Source organism: Raphanus sativus, unplaced genomic scaffold, assembly GCF_000801105.2.
Source record: "Raphanus sativus cultivar WK10039 unplaced genomic scaffold, ASM80110v3 Scaffold0600, whole genome shotgun sequence".
Taxonomy (NCBI): domain Eukaryota; kingdom Viridiplantae; phylum Streptophyta; class Magnoliopsida; order Brassicales; family Brassicaceae; genus Raphanus; species Raphanus sativus.
Window position 1 is genome coordinate 1,516 of NW_026615918.1, and position 16,704 is coordinate 18,219.

Genomic DNA, 16,704 nt, shown 5'->3' on the forward strand with positions numbered 1-16,704 from the left:
TAATCAGAAAGAAAAAACAAATATCAAAAATTTAATTTAAAACAAAAAAATATATCCACTCTTTTAGGGACGGGTCAAAATATATTTCTCAACAGGTTGACTACACCCGCGGGTTTCAATTTTTAACCCACGGGTTTCAGTTTTGGACGAAACAAAATTGAAATCCAACGGTTGGCGGGTTTGACCGGCAATATACCGGATCAATTTTTAATTTGCTATTATTTAATAAAATATATTTGATTAAAATTTATACATAAATATGATTATAAAGAAAAATCATATATATAATCACGAAGAAAACACAAATACGAGAGCTAAATTAAAACAAAAATATACCCGCCCTTTAAAGGGCGGGTCAAAATCTAGTATATTCTATTAATTCTCCTGTATGACCAGTTGATAAAAGTTATGTCCAAATAATTACAATCAATTATTTCCATGTTTTAATTAAACTGCAAAACCTGTAACTTCCTATTCGCTGTAAAGAAAAAAATGTAACTTCTTCTGTCCACATAATTCTCGGTGTCCACTTCTTTCTAATTTGACTTTTTTGCATGTACAGTACATATATGATATATATACGAATTATCAATCACAGCAATTTATCGTACATATCTGATGTATATATACGATATATAATTACATTTATTCTTTTCTTTTGGGTTGATTCCAAATGCAAATTGTTAAAATACTGAAATTATGATTGGAATCTGAAACATACTATTCGGTTATGTTATTTTTTGTAAGTATTATTCCGTTAAAATTTTCGTACTTTAAATATGATTTTACTTAAAGTTAATGAATACCATATTAATCCATTTACATAAATATCTTTAACTTTTCTAAAATAAAGTTTTTGTATTTTCAAAATTTAAAATATTTTTTAAAATGCTATTTAAAAGTTAAATATATTTATGTAAATGGGTTAATATGGTCTAATATAAATAATTTTAAATAGTCTAAAAGACTTTATATGAGACAATTAATTATTAAGGATGCAAACAAATAACTCTATTAGATTTTAAAATAAATGTAAAGGATATATTCTATTAAAACAAGAAGAACATGACATATTGATATAGGCGTTGTCCAATTATTTTAATACAAATACTAGATTTTGACACGTCCTTAGAAGAGTAAATATATTTTCTGTTTTATATTTTGTTTTAAAATATAATTTTTATATTTGTGTGTTTTTAGTCATATTCGTGTAGTTCATTATATAATATATTTTTAATGATTAATACGTGATTTTAATATTTATATTAAAATAGTTGGACCACACATATATCAATAGGTCATGTTCCTGTTTATAACCCATCATTTTAAAGGACGGGTATAAAACATCTTATTAAACATTTAAGCCAAATATTATACAAAGAAAAACAAAAATATGAATAAAAACACAAATATAAAAATTAAATTTCTAAAGAAAATGTAAAACAAAAAAATATCCGCCCTTTTAAGGACGGGTCAAAATCTAGTTTAGTTTTAAATATATTACGGTTATGTGTTAAAAAGAAAAATACATTACGGTTAGTTCTAAAACAAAGGAATGGGTCACGAGACCAATTAGTTAATAGGTTTTAACGGTCTAAATAGATTTATATTGTTATCATAGGTCGAAATTTGAATTCATATTTATGCTATCAAAATTCATAGATTTATGTTTACGTAACTAACTAAACGAATATACATAACAAATGGTTGTATAAGATCTATAAGTTATATGCAATTTGTACAAACCCAAACTTTTTTCCTTTTACAAACCCAAATTTAATAAATGGATACAAGTACAAGGTTTGTATGTTATATGTAGTTTCTTCGAACCCAAACTAAATATACATATTTTCAAACAGAACGTTCAACTACATTCTTATTTAGGGATGAGAATACATGTAATGTTTCAAAATATAAATACTGATGTTACATTTTCATAAATAATATTCCATCACGAGAAAATAATGAGAACTTGGACAAAGATAAATCCTTTTGATTGACATTGAAATTACATATTTAAATTATTGTTTTGTTTTAACCAAAACGAAAAAAAATTAAAATTATGATCAGACCTCAACTTTCAAACCATATATCTTATTTAAGTTTCAAATATTGTTTTATTCAAATCAAAATATATAACTGTATATGAATTTTGATAATAGATAAAAGGTTTATTATAAATATATTTTATATATTTTTATAATAATTATATTAAAGAATTATTGTTTAAAATAAATAACTCGCAGATAACCGTAAAATTAAGCGGAACGGGTACAAAATTATTTGTTTGTGGGTTATACGGATCATACTTTTTGACCAGAACAAAACTGAAACCCGCGGATTGGCGGATCAGCGGGTCTGGTTCGATCCGCAACCCATCCTTAACCGAACGTATACCGGATCAATTTTTAAATTGCCATTATTTAATAAAATATATTTTGATTTACACACAAATATAATTACAAAGAAACATACGAATATAATCACAAAGAAAACACAAATATGAAAACTAAATTTAAAACAAAAAATATACCCACCCTTTTAAAACAACTATATATGTACTTAGTATTGTTTCCATGCAAAAAATTAAGGTTAGCTTGGCAGTAACCATAATAAGAAAAATAATCGAGTGACTTTAAAAAGATGAAGTGGCACCAAGATGAAACATTAGGCTTTTTATAGAGATAGGATTCAGGGACCAGTAAAGTGAATTCACCAACGCGGAAATCAAAAGATGCTTTGGATTGGAGGTAGTCCAGATTAAGGAGCACCTATTGGTGATTAAGCCCCGCTTATAATCAGCTCTGGTTTGGTTAGTGCCTTTTCTTTGGAGTTTTCGATTAAACTCCAAAGAAAATTACAAGAAAACTACCTGTGTCTGACTTTCGAATTATTGCTCAATTGATTGATTTCCACATCGATATATATAGCATTGATTAGATAAGTCATGCGGACTTCTGTATGTGAAGAAAGTAATTTTATATTTCTAAATTTTGGACAGAATCTAGATGAAATCCAATTATACATTCTCGTGGAAAGGCAGTAAATGGAGCAAGAACATGGACCAACTGACTCGGTAGCCCAAGAATTCCTTGACGTGGATAGTTGCTTACAGCTTCCTTTTGAAATTTTACCGAATGAACAAGGTCAGTATTCTTGCTAAAACTTTTACTCTCCTTCTGTTTTTTTTTTGATCAAACAGTCCTTCTGTTTCAATGCTATTGTTGAAGATATTGCTTCATTTTTAATAGAGCGCCAACTTAAATGTACAAAGCGTATTCTCACCCATGCATGTAAGTCATGATTGTGTTTCAAATGTCTTAACAGATATAGTCATGTCTACTTGATGAAAAGTGTGATTGAGCAACATATGGATCTATTCCTCAGTCAAACTTTACAGACTCGGTTGGGGTACAAATTTATAAGTGGGTTATCTGTTGTTGAATTTTCTTTGTTTACAAGCAGAGGGTGTTGTTAAACTGGCGGAGGAAGTGGGATATGTAGATCTTGCTCATTTCCCTGAGCTTCCAGAGCCGGATATTTTACACGCTATATAGGTATGATAACTAAGAGGACAAGAAGGGTGTGTTTTTCTTTTTCTTTTTGCTGAGCTTTGTGATAATTACAGAGAGGTGGTTCCTGATGAAGTAAAGAAGCTGTACCTATTGCTGCTCCAAATGACAGATGTCTTTATTTTTGAAACTTTGTTTAGTTCAGGTTTGTAGGATCCATCCAATTTTTGGCAGTGTGGTCTGGATAACTCAAAAGACTTCAAAAAGCTAGTGAAAGGTAACAATCAATTTAGTTGATGATTTCATAACTTAGTTACAAGATGAAAAAAATGGTTTGGGGGTTTACATGTGGTTGAGCAGCTCAGAAATGCGTGCGAACTTGGAACCGTCTATGGATTCACCGAAGAAAATAGCTTTCTATATCCTGGATTGCTACAGGTGCAGTGAGAATGTGTTGTTTGTTCTTCACAATAACCAACCAACCCCGTTAGAATCGGTATGTAATGGTATAGAACTTTAGATTCCCTGATCCGAGTTAGTGACCAACGGTATTAGAACATTTCCAATGGCACTCTATTTTCTCTTCTATAATTCTCGTAAAAATAGAGTAATTCTATTATAAAGTAAATTTTGCTCTAATAATTTACACTATAATAGATTTACTCTATTTTCATAGAGTTGGATTGGAGATGATCTTAATGGAGAATTGACTAATGTTAATCAACATATTATAACGCTATTCAACATATTATGTACTATCTATGTATAAATAGATCTTTTATTCTTTATAGCCAAAACTTCAACAGTGGTGTTGGGCTCATGCTGACCACTCTTTTTTACGCTTAGCTTCTGATAATCACTGTTCCGGATCTTTCTGTTTCTCAAGTTCACGTGCCTAGTAAAAAATAATATACTGCTTTACAGTTATTTTTTGTTTGTTTGTAACGCACTGAACTTTTCAGCATTAGTTTGTTAAGAACTGTAATTAGTCAATGGTAAAAAAAAACTTTGAAACGTTTTTCTTTTAATTGTATGGTTTAACTTTGAAACGTTTAAGAAGTTAGAATTTTAATACTTTCCCAATTAAAAAAAAAACGGAATTTAGGCCCGTAATTTAAGAGGTCGATATCGAAACGTCTGGTTTGTTAGTGTAATAGACACGTGTGGCACGTTGGGAGCGGCAGCTCCAGGGGCATATGCCGAGTCTGAGATACTCACTGCTGCATGACCCTACTTAACCGGTGGTCAAACTTTTAACTTAACCACAGTTAAGTCATAACAGCCGTCGAGATTGTTCCACGTGTAACAATCTCGTGGCCACGATCTTTCTCTCTCTCAGGATATTCGCCGCTTCCCTTCCTTTTACCCGGCTTATAAAAAACCACCGCAACATCCTCTTTTCATCCACGACTGATCCATACCATTCCATTCCTCAAAGCTCTCTATCATATCAAATCAACAATGGCGTTCCCTAAGGTGTTCTTCGACATGACCGTAGGTGGCCAGCCTGCTGGAAGGATCGTGATGGAGCTGTACACGGACAAGACTCCCAAGACCGCTGAAAATTTTAGAGCACTCTGCACCGGAGAGAAAGGAGTCGGACGCAACGGGAAGCCTCTCCACTTCAAGGGGTCTTCCTTCCACCGCGTGATCCCTAACTTCATGTGCCAGGGAGGCGACTTCACCGCCGGGAACGGGACGGGAGGTGAGTCCATCTACGGTGATAAGTTCGCCGACGAGAATTTCGAGAGGAAGCATACCGGTCCTGGGATCCTCTCCATGGCCAACGCTGGTCCAAACACCAACGGATCTCAGTTCTTTATTTGCACTGTTAAAACCGACTGGCTCGATGGAAAGCACGTGGTGTTCGGGCAGGTGGTGGAAGGGTTGGACGTGGTGAAGGCCATCGAGAAGGTGGGGTCGGCGTCTGGGAAGACGTCGAAGCCTGTGGTTGTGGCCGACTGTGGTCAGCTCTCTTAGATCGCATGAGATCTATCCTCAGTTTTAAATTTAGCGTCGTCATCGGTCGGTACTCTAGTGAGTGGTTTGGGTCCTCATCGTGTGTCTCTCTGTTTTTGCTTTTGTTTTCTTTTCATTTGGTGTAGTCGTGAAAGCGTGGTGTGTGTTCGGTCTCATGTCACCCTAATTAGTAGCTAGTCCCATAAATAATGAATGAGCTTGTGTTTTTTTACCCTTTTCATTTCAGTTTGAATTAACGAACCTAAACAAATAGGCCTCAACACCCAAAAAAAATAATAATAATTGTGTAATGCATTTTTCACTTTGTAGTGACTAGTGAGTACACTCTGGTTAGGTGCACTGAATTTCGCCGGACACTTTGTTACTGGTAATAAAAACAGCTATCACTAGTGATAGCGCTTCAGTAAAAAGACCTAAACAACTCTCTTATCATCATGTGACTGAACAATTTTGGTCATATGTGATACCACTAAAAAGAAAGTTCGGTCACATGTGATACCACTGAAAAGAAAGCAAAATATGAAAGCCAATCATGGGAGTTGGGTAATCATGTGAGTTGGGTTTCTTGTGTTCACAGAAACTAGAACCTTTATTAATCATATAAAGATGCTAAATGTAATGGGTCTTGCAGAATGATTGTAACAAACAATAAGTTATCTAACTAAGGCTGTACGGCCCATTAATTATTCCGGCCTAAACTTATTTTCAAATCCAAGTGGAGAAAACATCATATAATTACTAGTGTGGTTTGATCAAAAAGAAAATTACTAGTGTGGTTTTGAAGTTTCATTGTAATAAATGGATTAGTTATTTAAATCGAAATCATATTTGAATCCAAGAGAAGACTTAATGTTTTTTTTTAACTATGTGAATATGATTCATGTGAGGAGAGGCCAGACGAAGTCCCACTATACACAAAACTAGGAAATTCATGCGAGGAGAGGGCATATGAAGTCCACACGCATTCTCCTTTTTAACGTCTGCTTCTATTTTATTATTTTTAAATATGACATCGCTTATTGTTATTTTAAAAAAATATATATACAAAAAATAAGTAAACTTATAAACATACAAGCGTGAATACAACCATTTCGTCATGCTAGCTAGCTAGCAAAAAGAAAAAAGACATTTTATACTGTATAATACTCCAGTGTTTAATTAATTAATTAGATAAACAAAATGAGAGCACCAAGATGCCAGATGGGCATTTTGGAGTAGTCCTCAGAACATTTGAAAAAAAGAATCAGAAAAGGTAATATTCCGACAAGGCGACTAATTTGAACCAATGAGCTGTCGTCGTGTCTCTCTCGAGTAGAGAGGGAAGGAAGGGAGGAGAAAGACAAAGCCAATTTGCAAAAAAGCGTTTGGTCTTTTTTCTCTATCTCCCATTTTTCGAATTTAGGTTGTGATTCTCGTTCCTCGTCCTTTTTCTCTCTTCCCTGCATATCCTTTCCCTTCCCTCTTCAAAGCAGGTTCTTTCTTCTGTTGATCAAAAACAATCCGATAACAACACCCGGGGACGGAGCTTTGATCCCGATTTGACGTTGTTCCCATAGAAATTAGAAAAAGAGAGAGAAGCTTGGATCGAATAAAAAAAAAAAAAGAAATGGTGTCGGACAATGAGATGGGTTTGGTATTAGCTGTGGCGTCGAGCGTATTCATAGGTTCCAGTTTCATTTTGAAAAAGAAAGGTCTCAAACGTGCTGCTGCTAATGGCACCCGAGCTGGTTCGTTCGTCCTCCCTTCTTTTTTGCAATTTTTTATTTTGTTCCTTTTGTTTGGCTTTATGTGCTGTTGAATTAGTATATTTGATAGGGTAATGATTTTGTCTGGGGGGTTAAAGCTTCTATTCAATTCTAGTGTCCTCTCATATACAGATCATATAAATTTTAATATATACCGATCTTTCTACTTACTTAAAGTGCATCGCCAATAATTTGCAAATTGTTTCTATCATTTGATTGATAAATTGGGATTGATATGACACTATGCTTGATTATGATGCAGGGATTGGAGGTTATACCTATTTGTTAGAGCCACTCTGGTGGGTTGGCTTGGTCACAAGTGAGTCCTTAACCCATTTGCTCTTCTCTTTCTTAGTTATAACTAGATGCGCATTCTGAATGTTGGGGATTTTTACAGTGACTTTTGGAGAAATTGCAAACTTTGTAGCCTACGTTTATGCCCCCGCTGTACTAGTTACTCCTCTCGGTGCTTTAAGTATAATCATCAGGTATGTTCATGTTATTATGACTATTTCTTTCTCATGAACTGTTTTATCTTAAACGTTACTTCACCTCTTCTCTTTTTCCCTCCCTGCACAACTAGTGCTGTTTTGGCACACTTCCTGTTAAACGAGAAACTTAAGAAAATGGGAGTTTGGGGCTGTGTTTGCTGCATCGTGGGCTCGGTTATGATCGTAATACACGCACCTCAGGAGCAGACTCCTAACTCTGTTCAAGCGATCTGGACACTAGCTATGCAACCAGGTTCCCCGCTCTTTCTCTTACACACACACACAAAACGAACATTGTGTGTTTATCTGGGGAACATAACTTAGTTCCCTTTTTTTTTATTTATGAAACAGCTTTTCTAATTTACGTAGCCACGTCAATGTCCATTGTCCTGGCTTTGATTCTCTACTGCGAACCTCTCTGCGGCCAAACCAACGTTCTTGTTTATATCGGAATCTGTTCATTGATGGGTTCTCTCACAGTAAGTTTTTGAATAAATCAAAAGCATTTTTTTAGCTCTATTTCCCCGTTTCTCTTTGTCTAAAGTTGTGTTTTATGATTAAGTAGGTTATGAGCATAAAGGCTGTAGGGATCGCAGTAAAGTTAACACTTGAGGGAGTAAACCAGGTTTGGTATCCAGAGACTTGGTTCTTTCTCATGGTTGCAGCTATATGTGTCGTTACGCAAATGATATACCTGAACAAGGTTAGGAATGGAACTTGGACTTCTTGTTGTATCTGTGTCATGTTTGTCTTACGCACTTTTGCTTAATATGTGTGTTTGTTTGTTCTTTGTTTTTGGCCAGGCGCTGGACACATTCAACGCAGCAATAGTTTCTCCAATCTATTATGTGATGTTCACAACCCTCACAATTGTTGCTAGTGCGATTATGTTTAAGGTAGATACAAGTAAATATTTTGAGAGCAAATATATACTGTTGTTACAATATGTGTTAGGGAAAAAAAATAGAGGGGTTAATAAATATGAGTTTATTACAGGACTGGTATGGGCAAGACGCGGAGAGCATAGCCTCCGAGATATGTGGATTCATCACAGTGCTAACGGGAACGGTTATACTTCATGCCACGAGAGAAGAGGAACAAGCTTCTTCAGGTAGAGCGAGATGGCAGGAATCAGGGAAGAGCTTTAACGAAGAGCATCTCGTAAGGTTGTACAGTCCTCCTGAGTGTCAGGAAAGTAAAACCCTCAATAAGACCGTCTCTTTGTTGAACTGAAACGAGGTTGGTGTCCGAATCGAATCAAATCAAATGGCATAGAATCTTATCTCTCTAGTGGGGGGAAAATATAACTTTTTGTGTATACTTGATAGTTCTGTAATAGTTGTATTATTTTTGAGATTTTTCTCTATACAATACATTGGGTTTTTAGAGAAAAAAATCTCCTTTCATATTCTTTTTTATAATTGTGTGAATGTTAATTTTTCCTTTTGATTTTTATTTATATAATTTTGAATGAGGTTATCTCAAAAAGAATGATGAAATTGGAAATTTATTTTTCCAAACCTTGCAGGAAAAGGAAATAAATCGCAAATCTCCTAAATTAAACTAATGTTTTATTTGTCTCGGTCTATATCTGATAAATTCACAACCGTCGGATCAAAAAAAATAAAGTCCACATAAAAAGGATCCGTGCTTCCAAGGGTTTCTCACGAAAACAAGACACAACCTTTCATTCATTCACACACAAAGCAAAAGCAAAGAAGAAGAGAGAACATGGCGGCTTCTGTATCATCTGTTTGGGCAAAACCCGGCGCTTGGGCTCTCGAAGCCGAAGAGCACGACGCCGCCGAGCTCCAGCAACAACAACAACAATCATCCCTCCTCTCTAATCACACCGTCGTCCCCTCCTCCGACTTCCCCTCCCTAGCCGCCGCCGCCACCACCAAAACTAAGAAGAAGAAGGGCCAGACCCTATCCCTCGCCGAATTCTCCACCTACAAGGCGGCGGCGGCGCCGTCTCCCCAGACGGAGCGCCTCACTCAGGCCGAGCTCGTCTCTCTCCCAACCGGTCCCCGCGAGCGCACCGCCGAGGAGCTCGACAGATCTAGGCCCGGAGGCGGTTTCCGGGGGTACGGACCGAGAGAAGACTCCTCCTCCAGGTGGGGGTCTTCTAGGGCTTCCGAGGATGGAGAGAGGAGAGGAAGCGGCGGGTTTGGGAGAGACAGGGAGTCCAGCAGGGATATGGGCCCTTCTCGGGCCGACGAGACTGATGATTGGGGGGCCGGGAAGAAGGCCTTTGGTGGAAACGGAAACGGGTTTGAGAGGAGAGATCGAGGCCCAAGTGGAGACGGATTCGAGAGGAGGGACCGAGGCCCAGGAGGAGGGTTCTTCGAGTCTCAGTCCAAGGCTGATGAAGCCGATAGCTGGGTCTCCTCTAAGCCCAGATTCGTTCCCACCAGCAGCAACGGAGGCGGAGGAGATAGATTCGAGAAGCGAGGGAGCTTCGAGTCCTTGTCTAGGAACCGCGATTCGCAGTTCGGATCTGATTCGGACACGTGGGGGAGGAGGAGAGAGGAGACTGCGCTGCCGGCTCCTAGCGGCGGCGGTGGTGGCTCACGGCCGAGATTGGTGTTACAGCCGCGAACGCTTCCTGTGGCTGTTGTTGAAGTGAAGCCGGAGAGTCCGGTGGCTGTTGCTGTTGTAGAGAGACCTGTGATTGTGGAGAGGCCTAAAGGCGCGAATCCTTTTGGGAACGCGAGGCCTAGGGAGGAGGTTTTGGCTGAGAAGGGACAGGACTGGAAAGAGATTGATGAGAAGCTCGAGGCTGTCAAGCTGAAGGAGGTTGCTGCTGCTGCTGCTGCCGTTGAGAAGCCTGATGAGAGGTCTCCTGGGAAGATGGGGTTTGGTCTTGGCAACGGCCGTAAGGACGATCGTACTGACGGAAGTTGGAGGAAAAGGTCTCTTCTTTTGACTAGTTAACTTTTTGGTTTGATTCATTTTGCTTTGCTTGCTTGTTGTCTGCTTATGCATTGTGGTTTTTGGTCTCTTAGTTTCTGAGGAAGGTATTGATATTGGCTCTTGATTAACTAGGATTAAGGGTAACTGCATTGTTTGTTCTACTGATATATCATTAGCTTTTCTGTGCCTTGGTGTGTCATTTATGCATTCATAGTTGAAAGAACCTTGAAGATGTTGTGTCAAATGCTTACTAATTGAATCTTCTGTTAGCTCTGTCTTTGTTTTTCTGCCTAATGGTGCTATGACTGTTATACTTAGTGTGATTTGGTACTCGGAGAGTTAAAAACTTATGTTAGCGTATTCTTACACGAGATTGTTTTGTCTTTGAACATTGAAGCTCTGAGGAAGCTCAGCAAGAGGAAGCAGCTGTAGAAGAGGCTAACAAGGAAGAACCTGCCAAGGAAGAGGCTGGCAAGCAAGAGGCGGAGGACAAAAACTAAATGTTCTTTTTTGGGATTCTGAGGAGAAAAGTTTGAGTCCATGAGGGTTTTTAGCTTCTGAGAATTTGTGTTGTTTTAAGTTGTCTGTTTAACTCTATAGAAATTTTTTGGTAGGGACTCTTTATAATTTATGTCTTTTGTTTGCATACATACAGTCTTGCAATTTTTAGGGATTGTGGGCGTCTTTCTATGGATTTTGCACAATTTGTTATTCGTATTATTGTCTCTTATTCGATTTGAGAGCTGCTTCTTTGGACGAGTGGTATGTTGTATTTGTTGTTGAACGTTGATACACCGTTTTGGAGAGATGTGATGAAAAGCTTTGGAGGATCCCCTTATCGTCCACAGCACTAGAGATAATCTAGTACTCTCTCTATATGACTATAAGTGATGTTTAAGATTTTAGTACATAGATTAAGAAAATACTAATTTTTATAAAATTTACATTGGTTATATACAAATATCATTAAATGAGAATAGTTCAACCAATAAAAAAAAAGATAGCATTTTATAATTGGTCACAAAATTCAAATGCTATTAAATTCTAAATAGAATAGTGAGAACATCAATTATTTTGGAACAAAATAAATTTTTTTAAACACCATTTAACGTGATACAGAGGGAGTAGGTAGCAAAAAGCTCGATGATCATATTTAAACTGAACTTGTCTTAATCCCAATCCTAAATGAAAACTCAATCTATAATCTAAACTAAATTTGACAAGCAGATATCACAAATAGGTTCATGTGTTTATTTGAAGTATTTAGTTAACCAGTGTACCTCAGAATGTTTGGCAAATTATGCTCTTAACCTTAAGTTTTCAATAATTCGATTCCCTAAAAGCTATATACAAGTGATTAATTTATTCCTTGAAGTTGAGCTTCTTTTGTTTTATTTCATAAACAGCCTGTACGTATGGTGTTTGTGATATAAGAACACATGGTAAGCCATGTGTATGATTGTTTATTTGAAGTATTTAGTTAACCAGTGTACCTCAGAATGTTTGGCAAATCTACTCTATTAAAATAGAGTCCTAAATTTATCTACCATTAATGTTGTCATTTAACTTTTGGACTATTTCACATTTGTTAGCATGTTACTAAATTTATGGACCATTTCAAATTAGTTACAATATGATTATATTACACATTACTATTACAATATAACCGGACAACTTAAAATAAACCAACAATTAATTTGTCATAAATAAACCAATCTTGGAATTAAATACTAGACTGAGGGTACTACTAGATTAGCAATACATTGTTTGGACGTGACATTCTTATAATTAATGTATAAAAAATATTGGTATAGTGTTTCTTTATAATGTTTATTCTTTTATAGTTTTTGTATTATGATTACAATTGTAGTACTATGTTTCGTAATTATTTTTGTATGGTGTTGTTTCGCTAATTTGGTATATTTTTAGTAGTTATATATTGTATTAAAATTCAGAAACCCATATATAGATATGTTAATTTCTAATAGTATTATAAGAGATACAAAAAAAAATTGGGAAATCGTAATATATATTTGGTAGCTGATATCTATAAAATTTCAGAATTTGATAATAATTGATACACTTGTGACCAAATTACTCAATCATTACGAAATGATTAGTTGCAGCACCCATAAATGTATACAACATATGTTACGATTCTGATATTATATCCCATTATTTTAATATTTACTTAGTAATTTTGTTTTTTCAGTTATACTATATTGTATTAGAGGTAAAAATAATTCACCTATACAAACAACTCTATATGTAAATCAAAACCATTCGTTTGGTTAGTATAATTTCAGAATTTTCTAATTTAAACAAATACATTCATATATTTTGTATTTCAAAATTATTAAACATTTATATTCTAATAATGATCTTCCCAAAATCGAATCTAATCTATTAATTCAGGATCCTATATTTTATGTTAGAAAGTTGTTATTTAAATTTGAAATAGTCCTACAAAATATGTAACAGTATTTAAAACATCAATACTAATAAAATTAGATAATTCCTATTTATTAATCTTACTCCATTGTTAGTATATTACATAATTTGCCAACAGATCTTTCTAACAGAATTTTATTTCTCAGGTATTTTCCTCCAACTTAATTTGGTTCTGTTTCATAATTATGTCCTACTCATTTAGTTCTATCCCTAACGCATAACTATCAGTTTACGAGCTGATACTTGCGAGATCCACTGATATTAATGGACATAATATGTTTGTCATATACAAAAACGTAATCCTTTAGGCTCCATTTGATGTTTATAGATTACCATTATTTATCAAACATTATAATACAAGTTATAATTCCTATTACAATAACATGAGATCTGAGACATGAAAAACATATCATCTTCAAATATTATTTCTAACCAGCATGGAAAAAACTATTGTTTCTATGAAGGTTTCAAAAATCATGACTACGAAAATCTTTTTTCTTGCAAGTATTTTAGCAGCTTCATAATCAAATTTTATTAGACGTTAATATATATTTTATTAAAACTGAAACATTGTGTTGAACCTAATATTTATTTTGTAAATTTTTTAATTAAATTTATTTTTCTATTTCATAGTTATAGTTAGGCCTATACTAAATCATGATATTCATTTCTTTATAGTATTATTTATGTTTCCAAACAATATACTCTTTTCTTTATAATACTATTCATGTTTCAAAAAAAAACTATAACTAATCTTAGTTATTTTATATCTACAATTTCCTCAATCAAAATTTTGTAAAAATATCATAATTTCATAAATTGCAAAACATTGAACTTTAAAATTTGGAATAAAAGGTGACAAATTATTTACTATAAAAATTTAGATCAAATTAGATTATAAACCGGTCATCCATCTCGGTCATCCATCTTGGTCATCCATGTGTTTAATCGGTCAGTCTGGGGATTTCATGATTTTTTAAAAATATGGATATTTAAAAAAAAAATCGAATAATCGGATCGCCGTATTAACCAGTATAATCACGGATTCAGGTCGAATTTAAAAGTATTGATTTAAATGCAAAAAAAAAATAATATACAAACTCTTTTAAATTAACAAAATATTTATTAAATTAGTAATAAAAATTTTCGTCATAAAATATTCCGCGCTTGCAAAAGCGCGGGTCAATATCTAGTTATGCTCTTAACCTTTAGTTTTCAATAATTCGATTCCCTAAAAGCTATATACAAGTGATTAATTTATTCCTTGAAGTTGAGCTTCTTTTGTTTTTATTTCATAAACAGCCTGTACGTATGGTGTTTGTGATATAAGAACACATGGTAAGCCATGTGTATGATTGTTTTCCATACGGATCCTATCTGTTATACTTTTATCCAATTGTTTTAAATTCGTAAGGAAAACTATATCACAAAACCGGGCTTCGTAGCCTGGTGGTAATGGAACCTCGGCTGAGGTGCCCGCCACCCAGCTTCGAAACCCGGCCACAGCGATTTAACATCCTTACTGTTGGGGGCGCTGGACCCCTTCGGAGGATATTTGGGAAAGTGGCTGCCCAGACACCAGAAATATCAAAAAAAAAAAACTATATCACAAAATGAATAAAAACTGAACATTGTATATGCATAATAACGAATGGAAAAATAATAAAGAATCACGTTCTATTGGTATCTTTCACGTCTAGGAGAGCCAGCTCATAGAAAGTGACCCCAAAAAACTGAAATGAAAACAGAGAACACAGAAATAGACCTACCAAACATCAATTACAGCCCAACCACTCTTTGAATATAGAGATATTCACATCTCAACAAATCCAATCGTTTCACATAAATTCACAATACCTAAATTATTATTAAAAATAGAAAAAAAACTATATAATATAGTAACTGCAAATTTATCTGCAGAAGTAACATAGGCTAACGATTAAGGTTTAAAGGCTTTAACACAGTCTGAAGTTCGAATCCTAAATTATGGTTTCAAATCCCAAATTATTGTTTTAAATCCTAAAATAACGATTCATAATTATAATATCATGATAAATAAGTTTTACAAAATAAACTGTTAAGTTTACATAATGCAACTTATTATATTTTTTTCCCGAACAGTGTTTTTGTGATAAAGTACAGTCACTATGAAAAGCTAAAACGAATATTTAGCAACTTTTACGTACCAATAATAATCGAAAACAGAACAAAAAGAGAGCATAACAATAACCCAAAAGCAAAACAAAAAAAAACAAAATATAACTTCTTCTGTTTTGTCTACTTGAATTATTTATAAAGGCACCATAGATCCAACATTGTAACCCACTACTACTCATCACAAGGAACAGAGAACAAAAGCCTCATCATTAATTCCTCACACCATCACCACCAATGGGTTCTCACCTCTCGAAACAGCTCGAGCGTCGTAAAGCCATCTCCACCGAGAAGAAAGCCCTCGCCGATCTCCAGCAATCCTGCGGCTGCGAGTTTCCCGGGTCCGATTACACCCCCTCCGATCGCAAAACCTGGATGGCCGGGGTGGGACCCGAGAAGCTCCACGTCAACAAGATCGTCTGGCCAGGGACTCACGACTCAGCCACAAACAAGATCGGGATCCGCTTCGTCTCTCGCCCCTTCGCGCAGTGCCAGTCTCTCTCCATCTACAACCAGCTCGTCGCCGGCACTCGAGTCCTCGACATTAGGGTTCAAGAAGACAGACGTGTGTGCCACGGAATCCTCAAAACTTACAGCGTCGACGTCGTTTTGACCGACCTCAAACGGTTCCTCTCGGAGACGGAGTCTGAGATCGTCATCCTCGAGATCAGAACGGAGTTCGGACACGAGGATCCGCCGGAGTTCGACAAGTACCTCGTGGAGCAGCTCGGCGACCACCTGATCCACCAGGACGATGGCGTGTTCGGCAAGACTGTCGCCGAGCTGCTCCCGAAGAGAGTGATCTGCGTCTGGAAGCCGAGGAAGTCGCCTCAGCCTAAGCGCGGGGATCCGCTGTGGAGCGCGGGGTATCTGAAAGACAACTGGATCGATACGGATCTTCCTTCGACGAAGTTCGAGAGCAACTTGAAGCATCTGAGCCAGCAGCAGCCCGCTGCTTCGAGGAAGTTTTTTTACAGGGTGGAGAACACTGTCACGCCGCAGGCTGATAACCCGATTCTGTGTGTTAAACCGGTGACTAACCGGATTCATTGTTACGCCAAGGTGTTTATCATCGAGTGTGTGAAGAGGGGATGTGCTGATAAGCTGCAGATCTTCTCTACGGATTTTATTGATAAAGACTTTGTTGATGCTTGTGTTGGCCTCACTTCTGCGAGAGCTGAGGGGAAGGCTTGAGGTTTGTGTATATATATATATGAGTGGAATTCACGTAGAGACATTGTTTGTATATTTGTTTTATAGAAGAAAAAAACAGAACACATGGCTGTGTAGTTAGGGGTTCCTTGTGTATTAATCAAGTTTTTTATTTGTTTTTGATGAAAACATGTATGTGTGCATTTGATCTCAGGAGTCAGGATGTGTATTCCTCATATTCTTTAGTGAATGCAATTATATTACATTTTGTATAGATAGTGGTAGTTGATAAACTCCCAGTCT

At 35.9% G+C, this 16,704-nt stretch overlaps 4 protein-coding genes and 1 long non-coding RNA gene across 5 annotated transcripts; all 5 read left to right on the forward strand.

Annotated features, from left to right (window-relative positions):
- Positions 1–2,684: 2,684 nt before the first annotated feature.
- Positions 2,685–4,276, forward strand: LOC130502599 (uncharacterized). The gene is made up of 4 exons (XR_008940343.1): positions 2,685–2,812; positions 3,002–3,146; positions 3,328–3,789; positions 3,873–4,276. It is a non-coding gene; the product is annotated as an uncharacterized LOC130502599 (long non-coding RNA).
- A 627-nt stretch (positions 4,277–4,903) lies between these two features.
- On the forward strand, positions 4,904–5,705 carry LOC108835591 (peptidyl-prolyl cis-trans isomerase CYP18-3). The gene has a single exon (XM_018608823.2). It carries the CDS (start codon positions 4,974–4,976, stop codon positions 5,490–5,492), a length of 519 nt encoding a protein of 172 aa, XP_018464325.1. The 5' UTR covers positions 4,904–4,973; the 3' UTR covers positions 5,493–5,705.
- A 1,039-nt stretch (positions 5,706–6,744) lies between these two features.
- Positions 6,745–9,199, forward strand: LOC130502600 (probable magnesium transporter NIPA7). Its single transcript, XM_056997343.1, has 8 exons — positions 6,745–7,219; positions 7,500–7,556; positions 7,635–7,725; positions 7,821–7,981; positions 8,080–8,207; positions 8,294–8,431; positions 8,532–8,624; positions 8,725–9,199. Exons 1-8 carry the CDS (start codon positions 7,099–7,101, stop codon positions 8,959–8,961), a joined length of 1,026 nt encoding a protein of 341 aa, XP_056853323.1. The 5' UTR covers positions 6,745–7,098; the 3' UTR covers positions 8,962–9,199.
- A 150-nt stretch (positions 9,200–9,349) lies between these two features.
- LOC130494498 (eukaryotic translation initiation factor 4B3-like) lies at positions 9,350–11,403 on the forward strand. The gene is made up of 2 exons (XM_056997341.1): positions 9,350–10,643; positions 11,042–11,403. The coding sequence occupies exons 1-2, from the start codon at positions 9,460–9,462 to the stop codon at positions 11,142–11,144; spliced, it is 1,287 nt and encodes a 428-aa protein (XP_056853321.1). The 5' UTR covers positions 9,350–9,459; the 3' UTR covers positions 11,145–11,403.
- A 3,913-nt stretch (positions 11,404–15,316) lies between these two features.
- LOC108819001 (uncharacterized) lies at positions 15,317–16,675 on the forward strand. The gene has a single exon (XM_018591982.2). The coding sequence runs from the start codon at positions 15,487–15,489 to the stop codon at positions 16,441–16,443; it is 957 nt and encodes a 318-aa protein (XP_018447484.2). The 5' UTR covers positions 15,317–15,486; the 3' UTR covers positions 16,444–16,675.
- The last annotated feature ends 29 nt before the right edge of the window (positions 16,676–16,704 follow it).

Bases quoted from the DNA above. Each gene is read 5' to 3' on its own strand.
- LOC108835591 (XM_018608823.2), top strand. From the start codon at position 4,974: ATGGCGTTCCCTAAGGTGTTCTTCGACATGACCGTAGGTGGCCAGCCT.
- LOC108819001 (XM_018591982.2), top strand. From the start codon at position 15,487: ATGGGTTCTCACCTCTCGAAACAGCTCGAGCGTCGTAAAGCCATCTCC.
- LOC130502600 (XM_056997343.1), top strand. From the start codon at position 7,099: ATGGTGTCGGACAATGAGATGGGTTTGGTATTAGCTGTGGCGTCGAGC. The intron at 7,220-7,499 runs GTTCGTTCGTCC...ATTATGATGCAG, and splicing joins TGCTAATGGCACCCGAGCTG to GGATTGGAGGTTATACCTAT. The intron at 8,208-8,293 runs GTAAGTTTTTGA...ATGATTAAGTAG, and splicing joins CATTGATGGGTTCTCTCACA to GTTATGAGCATAAAGGCTGT.
- LOC130494498 (XM_056997341.1), top strand. From the start codon at position 9,460: ATGGCGGCTTCTGTATCATCTGTTTGGGCAAAACCCGGCGCTTGGGCT. The intron at 10,644-11,041 runs GTCTCTTCTTTT...TGAACATTGAAG, and splicing joins GACGGAAGTTGGAGGAAAAG to CTCTGAGGAAGCTCAGCAAG.